Source organism: Eleutherodactylus coqui, chromosome 7 (genome assembly GCF_035609145.1).
Source record: "Eleutherodactylus coqui strain aEleCoq1 chromosome 7, aEleCoq1.hap1, whole genome shotgun sequence".
In the NCBI taxonomy this organism is placed as follows: domain Eukaryota; kingdom Metazoa; phylum Chordata; class Amphibia; order Anura; family Eleutherodactylidae; genus Eleutherodactylus; species Eleutherodactylus coqui.
This window is the reverse complement of record NC_089843.1, coordinates 149,839,593-149,848,856: the sequence shown is the minus strand read 5'-3', so window position 1 is coordinate 149,848,856 and position 9,264 is coordinate 149,839,593. Positions and strand designations below refer to the sequence as shown.

At 46.9% G+C, this 9,264-nt stretch overlaps 1 protein-coding gene across 1 annotated transcript in view; it reads left to right on the top strand.

Annotated features, from left to right (window-relative positions):
• The first annotated feature begins 949 nt into the window (after positions 1 to 949).
• The window catches only part of FAM241A (family with sequence similarity 241 member A), a 64,341-nt gene continuing 56,026 nt past the window's right edge, over positions 950 to 9,264 (top strand). The window contains exons 1-2 of the mRNA XM_066573827.1: positions 950 to 1,053; positions 3,108 to 3,194. Coding sequence (XP_066429924.1) covers positions 976 to 1,053; positions 3,108 to 3,194 — 165 coding nt within the window. The 5' untranslated portion in view covers positions 950 to 975. The remainder of the gene's footprint in view (positions 1,054 to 3,107; positions 3,195 to 9,264) is intronic.

The following is a 9,264-nucleotide window of genomic DNA, read 5'->3' as shown; positions in this document are numbered from 1 at the left end:
GTAGGCAGTTGTGCGCAGTACATTACGTGGCCGTACGCAGGGTCACAGCCGGGCTCACAGCTGGGATCCGCTGTGGGCCTCCGCAAGCGGATTCCACCTATGGCTGCGTGAGCCTGGCGTTATTCAGACCGCTACCTGTAATACATCATTTACAAGAAGCCCCGGGAATGCTCACCTTCCTACAGGAGCAGCTTGTTGAGCGTCTTCTGTGTAAGACCGCCAGCTTCAAGCATACACAAAAGTAAAAAAAAATGGACAGATGCAACACAAACATACACAAGGATTAAAGTCAGTCTGTTCTCATGGACCAAAGTCGGACATGCTCGTCTGAATGAGCCCTAATGTTTATTTGTGAAGCGCAGAACTTATCACTAGCAGTATTAAGAAATAAGTCTAGTAAGCAACAGAATGTAAGACTGGATGACACCTTATTCACAGCTACCTGGTGAACTTAAAGAAGTATTCCCATCTCAGACATTCCCATCACACTTCAGGGACTTACATCTACCGTATAACTGGTTGTGGCTCCACCGGCTCCTAGCATGGCTGTACAAGATGGTTCAGATTGTGGAAACAGCCTAGAGGGCTTTGCTACGCTGTTCCTATAACTCCCATAGAAGTCAATGGGAGTAACACAAACAACAGGCACTGAGAGCTTTACATTTACAGATAAAGTATAGCTTCCTGTGCCTTGCTGTTTGCATAACTTCCACTGGTGTACCGCTATGGGCTGCAGGGGTAGCAATTGCAATACGGTCCCCCTAGCAAACAGGGGCCGCGGGCCCCTGCCAGATACTGCATCATAACTGCAGCTCCCAGATCGGCTGCAGTCGCATTCAAGGAGAGGAGGGCCGTTACCGGGGAGTCGGCAGCCAATTTCAGGCTGCAGATTTCCCCAGCATGCTCCTTCCTTCCACTAAGAGACTATAGTTTTGATTGGTCACAACTGCAGTCTCTCAGTGCACTGCCGGCCACATGATTGGTCCGGTAGGGGGGGGCACTGACCAATCACATCCGGCAGTGTCGGGGAGTGTCAGGAGACCAGAGGAGGTGGTAAGTACTGTACATACTCAAATATGTACATATATAGTTATATCTCCAGGCTACATCATCATGCTCCATATCACTATATACAGGGATACAGGGGGTGTACATCTGCTATATATAGTGATATGGAGCATGCTGCTATAACCTGGGTATCTCCTGTATATAATTATATATGTTCAGCTGTTAAAACTTATACATCTCCTATATATAGTGATATAGACCATGCTTGTATACCCTGGCCCAGTTGATATCAGCATGGTTGATATCATTATATATCATTTATACCAGCTGTACATATGTAATTATATACAGGATTAGTACATCTGTGACGATAATATTGATTATTGGGGAAGATTTATGAAAACCGTCTGAAAGAACAAGCAGCCTTCATTTTTCAATAGCAGAAAGCAGCAATGAAAGCTGCGTTGTGATTGGTTGCTAGGGGGGCACCTCCCATTGTCATGATGGATAAGCCCCGCCCCCTGCATGTTATATTAGCCTTTAACATTCCATGACGCATCATTTTCATCTGCCACCCGAGGAGAACAGATCGTCCGCCGGCCGTCTGATGCCGTAAAATATGAAGATGGAGACTGAACTCCTGACAAGGTGAAGGTCATACTTACACGTATTCTCTGTCACCCAGCCAAAGATTGCATTCCCTGCCCCATTTCAGGTTTAAATACCATAATCTGTTGGTGCCCCTCCTGACATCCATTACTGCAGGCTTACTGCAGCCTCCTGCTACACCCATTCCAAAAGGTACTCTTTGTTGCCCCTAGCAACCAATCACAGCACAGCTTTCATTTTACCTCAGCAGTATAAGAAATGAGAGCTGAGCTGTGATTGGTTACTAGGAGCAACAAGGACAGAGTTAATAAATTAGGCCACAAAAGTTAATGGCAGCCATACCTCCTTATATTCCCTATCCATAGGGACAGTCAGACAGCCAGTATGGGCATTGTTACCACGGTTGCCATGGTAGCAGCAGCCATTTTAGTACAGTCAGTTAGAGGGAGAGGTCATTGAGCTGCCCTGCTAGACCTGAATGTAGACAGAGAGCAGATAAGTCAGAAGGTGGAAAAAGACAGAACATAAAGAAAAACATGATAACTGGAGGGCGAGGAGAGATTTATTATATGAGGTAAATACACAATGGATAAGCCCCGCCCCTGTGTGTTATGTTAGCTGTTATATCCCATGATGCATCATTTCCAACTGCCAACCATGGAAAACAACAGATCACCCGCCATTTATCTGCCATGGTAAAATATGAAGAAGCCCGCATGGACCAGCGGATACAAAGCCCTGACGGCATGAAGGTATTGTACGCTCGTACTTGGGCAGAATCCGAATTAGGCTTTGTGTCACCCAGGGCAAAGATTTCATTTCCTGCCCACTTCTTCGTTCACATCAGGCCTGAGGTCTGTTGGTGCCCCTCCTGGTACCCAATATTAGGGACACATACTATGCAAGCCCACCTGCTACACCCATTCCCTGGGGGACACAAAGCTACCGCCAGCCATACCCCCAAATGTGTTCTATCCATAGCGACAGTCAGAGAGCCAGAATGGGCATTGTCACCACTGTTGCCATGGTAGCAGCAGCCATTTTAGTAAACGGGCGCACGGCTACTGGACCTAAATGTAAAGTGGATAACAAGATAACATGGGAAATGATAGAATACAACGAGGAACAACGGCCTGCGAGGATGGAGAGAGACGTTTTATAAATCGTCACACAATTAGTACAAATCCCATAAACCAGCGGGAACAGGAGAGAAATATGAGGGGGCTGATACATTTACTATTATTCTGTAATTGTAAAGCGCCAACATACTACACAGTGCTGTACAAGAGGCCGAACCGCGGGACAATACAGTAGTAACACGAGAACCCTGCCCAGAAGAGCTTACAATCTATGGCCTGCTCCGCTGTAAAGGGTCACCCCTATATAGGCGGCTCATACATTGTACTTCATAGATCACCCAGCATCCTGCATTCTCCACCACCATATCTTATAGGGGTATTTTCTCCTAACATTTCTATATTTCTTCTTAGGGGTCTTCCATTTACTACAGAAACACACAACATCTGGAAGCAAGAACGTATCAGAAGACAAATGGAGGTCGTTGTGAAGATGAAGAGGTAAGCCTGCCACTACTTCCTGCCGCTCATTACCATGTCTGCCTGTTAGTATCTAGATTATAGCCAATGTGTCACTCCAATAGTAACTGCTCCCCCAGCTGTGGCCCTAATAGTAACTGCACGCCCAATACCAATAGTTCCCTTCAGTATTGGCCCTAGCAGTAATCAGTGGCAGGGGCGTAACTATAGAGGGTGCAGGGGATGCCGTTGCACCAGGGCCCAGGAGCATTAGGGGGCCCATAAGGCCTCTCTTCTCCATATAGGGAGCCCAGTACTATGAGTAAAGCATTATAGTTGGGGGCCCTGTTACAGGTTTTGCATTGGGGCCCGGGAGCTTCAAGTTGCGGCTCTCATCAGTGGCCCCACTAATATTATGCCAATAGCAATGATGCGCCTCCTCAGTGACCCTAAAGGTAATAATGCCCCAAAAATAACAGTTCATGTCATCTGCCCCAATAGCAATAGAGTGCCTCCTTTATGGTCCCAATAGCGATAGTGCACCTCCTTAATGGCCCCAGTACCAATAGTGCACCTCCTAATTGGCCCCAATAGCAATACTGCATCTTCTTAATGGCCCCAGTAGCAATAGTGCACCTCCTAAATGGCCCCAATAGCAATTGTGCACCTCCTAAATGGCCGCAGTAGCAATAGTGCACATCCTAAATGGCCCCAATTGCAATAGCGTGCCTCCTAAGTGGCCCCAGTAGCAATAGTGCGCTTCCTAAATGTCCCCAGTAGCAATAGTACAACTTGTAAATGGCCCCAGTAGCGATGTTGTGCCTCCTAAATGGCCGCAGTAGCAATAGTGCACCTCCTTAATGTCCCCAGTAGCAACAGTGTGCCTCCTTAATGACCCCAATAGCAACAATGCACCTTCTAAATGGCCCCAATAGCAATAGCGCACCTCCTACATGGCCCTAGTAGCAATAGTGCACTTCCTAAATGGCCCCAATAGCCATAGTGTGCCTCCTAAATGGTCCCAGTAACAATATTGTGCCTCCTAAATGGCTCTAGTAACAATTGTGTGCCTCTTTAATGCCCCCAGTTGCAATATTGTGCCTCCCTAATATCTCCAGTAGTAATAGTGCACATCCTTAAAGGCCCCTAATTGCAATAGTGCACCTATTTAATGGCCCCAGTTGCAATACCGCACATCCTTAATGGCCCCAATAGCAGCACTGCGCCTCCTTAATGGCCCCAATAGGAATGGTGCACCTCCTTAATGGACCCAATAGCAATAGTGCACCTCTTTAATGGCTCCAATAGCAATAGTGCACCTTCTTAAAGGGGTTGTCTCGCGCCGAAACAGGTTTGTTTTTTTTCCATAGGCCCCCCGTTCGGCGCAGGACAACCCCAATGGATGTGTTAAAAAAACCAAAAAACATTACTTACCCAAATCCCCGCTCTGCGACGTCTTCCTGCTTCTTCCTTCACCAAGATGGCCGTCGGGATCTTCACCCACGATGCACCGCAGGTCCTTTCCCATGGTGCACCGTGGGCTCTGTGCGGTCCATTGCCGATTCCAGCCTCCTGATTGGCTGGAATCGGCGCACATGACGGGGCGGAGCTACGATGACCAGCTCTCTGGCACGAGTGGCCCCATTCACCAGGAAGAAGACCGCACAGCGCAAGCGCGTCTAAAAACACCAGAAGAAAGCGAAATTAGACGGATCCATGGCGACGGGGACGCCAGCAACAGAGCAGGTAAGTGAATAACTTCTGTATGGCTCATATTTAATGCACAATGTATATTACAAAGTGCATTAATATGGCCATACAGAAGTGTATAGACCCACTTGCTGCCGCGAGACAACCCCTTTAAAGGGGTTGGTCATCAGGATATGTTATCAATAGTTGATTGGCTGGGGTCTGCTGCTTGGGACCCCAACTGATCTGGTGTGCAGACGCAAGCTGTCAGCGCTGAAATAACAGAGGTCAGAGTGGAAGCTTCCCATGCCGACCTCCCATGTAGTGCTGGTAACTACAGGTACTGCTGTCATTGAAATCAATGAGAGCCATGTCTGTAATTACAAGCACCGACCACTACAAGGGAGGTCGACATGGAAGGCTTCCGCTCTAACCTCTGTTATTCTCGCGGTGACAGCTTGCGACTGCACACCTGGTCAGTTGGGGTTCCGAGCAGTAGACCCCAGCCGATCAACTATTGATGACCTATCCTGATGATCAATAGTATTTTTGACCAGAAAAACCCTTTAATGTCCCCAGTAACAAAAGATGCAAGTACTCAATGGCCCCAATAGCAAAAGTGCACCTCCTTAATGGCCCCAGTAGCCATAGTGCGCCTCCTAAATGGCCCCAGTAACAATATTGTGTCTCCTTAATGTCTCAAATAGCAATATTGCAACTCATAAATGGCCCGAGTAGCAATATTGTGCCTCCTAAATAGTCCTAGCAACAATAGTGTGCCTCCTTACTGCCCCCAGTAGTAATAAGGCACATCCTTAATGGCATCAGTTACAATAGTGCACCTCCTTAACCCCTTAAGGACCAAGCTGTTTTGTACCTTAAAGGGGTTGTCCCGCGAAAGCAAGTGGGGGTATACGCTTCTGTATGGCCATATTAATGCACTTTGTAATATACATCGTGCATTAATTATGAGCCATACAGAAGTTATTCACTTACCTGCTCCGTTGCTGGCGTCCTCGTCTCCATGGTGCCGTCTAATTTCAGCGTCTAATCTCCCGATTAGACGCGCTTGCGCAGTCCGGTCTTCTCCCTTCTGAATGGGGCCGCTCGTGCCGGAGAGCTGCTCCGCGTAGCTCCGCCCCGTCACGTGTGCCGATTCCAGCCAATCAGGAGGCTGGAATCGGCAGTGGAACGCACAGAGCCCACGGTGCACCATGGGGGAAGACCTGCGGTCCACCGTGGGTGAAGATCCCGGCGGCCATCTTAGCAAGGTAAGTAAGAAGTCGCCGCAGCGCGGGGATTCGAGTAAGTACTATCCTTTTTTTTTTTTTTACCCCTGCATAGGGTTTGTCTCGCGCCGAACGGGGGGGCTATTGAAAAAAAAAAAAACCCGTTTCGGCGCGGGACAACCCCTTTAAGGATTAGATACTTTTTAGGGATTTTACCCTTGCAGTGGTTTTACTGCCCTATTTTATTTACTTTAGCTACCAAAATTATTTTTACTGCGTTTTTTCTCCCGTGACACATAGGGCGATTTTTAAAATATCTTTTTGAATGACTTTTTTTCTGTTTTTAAGTTTTATTGGGGGTAAAAAGCTAAAAAAATGATTCTTTTTTAACACTTATTTATTTTTTTTACTTAAGTTTATGTATACTAAAATAAAGTTTAGGAACAGGTTCCTCTATTTGTTTCAGACATTTTGCTATATATTATGTATGGTTTTGGTTTACAGGGTGCATATAGTGATGGCTTTGGGTTATTTTCTTTCTTATGTATATATTGTTGTTGTATTCTGTACTTTTTATTTACTTATGTATGTAATTATGTTTCTTACTAGCTATGTGCCCCATGATGTAAGACCTCTGGGGGATATTCATTTTTCTTTAAATTTGGCATTTTTCCACTGTAGCTGGGGCATCCATCGAAGCCCCAGTTACAGGTAGAAAAAACAACCCCTGTAGTGATATTACTCACTAAAAGAGCTGGCCAGAGTCTAGTATGACCCTCCAGTTCTGCTGTAGCAGGAAACCCCCGACTCCTGTAGTGGAAGAAACCCTTCCACTTTCACTTTCTAGTACACAGCGCTCATTGAGCATTGTGTAATCGGGGAAGTAAAAGACACGAAGGGTTTAAAATAGAGATGAGCGAGCACCCTCGGATAAGGCAGTTACTCGAGCGAGCATCACTCTTCTCGAGTAACTGTATTCTCGTCCGAGCAGGCTCGGGGGCGCGGCAGTGGGTGAAGAGGGGTAGAGAGAGAGAGAGATACCCAGTACTGACTCTAGGACTTGCTGTTTTGTTTTTCCCTGTTTACTCCACTAGTCAGCGACTACTTTGGAGAAGCAACCTAGGGATTTGTAGCAGCAAAGTCCAGATCCCTGTACAGGGGTTAAAGAGTGAAAACCTGCGGTCCCTAGATCTTGCTACCCAGAGTAGCCAACGCCAAGTCTGACTGCGGTAGTGTAGTTGCTAGACAGGCGATTCTTGACAAAATAATGTTACAGGAATTCAGCATTATAAGAAATGTGTAGTAAATAATTAGAAGCTAAGTTCAATGTGGAAAGTAGGTGGAATAGGGAGGGAGGAGGTGGGGATGTGTGGGATACAGTGGGAGGAGGTTGGGTTTTGTGGGATAGGGAGGGAAGAGGGGGGTTTATTGGATTGGGGGGTGGGGTTTTATGGTATATGTATGTTTTCAATTTGGTAATGTATAAAATGGGGTACTTTAGTTCCAAAAGGTTAGCCACTATCCATGGGATAGGGGATAAGTATCTGATCGTGGGGGTCTTACTGCTGGGACCCCCACTGATTAAAAAGGATAGGGGCCCTGTTAGTCCCCGAATGAAGGAAGTGTAGATTTGCAAGCGCAATGCACTCTATTCATTTCATTGCGAGCGACAAAGATGTTGATTTTGATTTGGCCTGATGCTTATCCCTACTGATTACCCAGTACTGACTCCAGTGCTTGTTGTTTTGATTGTTGCCTGATTACTCCGCTAGTCAGCGACTACTCTGGAGTTGCAACCTAGGGATTCGTAGCAGCGAAGTTTAGATCCCTGTACAGGGGTTAAAGGGTGAAAACCTGCGGTCCCTAGATCCTGCTACCCAGAGTAGCCAACGCCAAGTCTGACTGCGGTAGTGTAGTTGCTAGACAGGCGATTCTTGACAAAATGTGGGATAGGGAGGGAGGAGGTGGGGCTTTTATGGTATATTGATGTTTTTAATTTGGTAATGTTTAAAATGGGGTACTCTGATTCCACAAGGTTAGCCACTATCCATGGGATAGTGGTGTTACGCCTGCGTTATGTGTCTGAGATGTGTGCTGGAGATTGACAGGTCTATCCACCTATCGGCTCCTCCTCCCTATATAATCCAGCTCATGCTGCTTAGGGGTGGCCGATTATTGTTCTGACTTGCTTTTCTGTTGGACCTTGCTATTGTCTGCTTTACTTTCTGTTATCTGCCAGGCCTGTCCGCTAAACCGTGTTTTTATTTTCAGTTTTCAGTGTCTGCTGAGTAGTCCAGCTACTCAGACTTGCTGGTAATCTGGCCCTGGTACTTTGTGCCATTCCCTTAGTCTTCTAGCCAGTCTGCCTCGTTTGGTATCCTGCTTCTGTCAGCTTGTCTGCTTGACTTGGCTGTTATCAGCCAGGGTTTTCCAGTCCTCCTCTGTTTGTATCTTGTTTCTGTCAGTTTGTCTGCTAGACCTCGCTGTTATCAGCCAGGCCTTACCATCTGCCTCTGTTCTGTTTGTATTGTTTCGTGTTGGTTCTTGTCATTTGCCTTTCCTGTCGGTGCTAGTGGGTAGTTGTCTCTTGCATAGAAACTGCGGTCCCTGCCTGCCCCCCTAGTAAGCGTAGGGTCAGAGTTGGCGGCCTGGACGTTTCCACCATCTGGGCTATCTCCAGGAAGGGACAGTGGCGTGGGAGTAGATCAGGGATCCCCGTGCCGTGCGCACCTAAGCACCACACTAGTACCATAACAAGAGGATAACTAGCTGATCGTGGTGGGCTTACTGCTGGGACCCCCACTGATTAAAAAGGTTAGGGGCCCTGTTAGTCCCCGAATGAAGGAAGTGCAGATTTGGCAAGCACAATGCACTCCATTCATTTCATTGCGAACGACAAAGATGTTGATTTTGATTTAGCCTGATGCTTATCCCTACTGATTATCTAGTACTGACTGCAGAGCTTGTTGTTTTGTTTGTTGCCTGTTTACTCCACTAGTCAGCGACTACTCTAGAGTTGCAACCTAGGGATTCGTAGCAGTGAATTCCAGATCCCTGTACAGGGCTTAAAGCAGTGTTTCTCAACTCCAGTCCTCAGGACCCCCAACAGGTCATGTTTTCAAGATGGCCTATAGTAAGAACACTGGTAGCAATGTATGAGGCACTGACAATAATTACATCATCTGTGCAATACT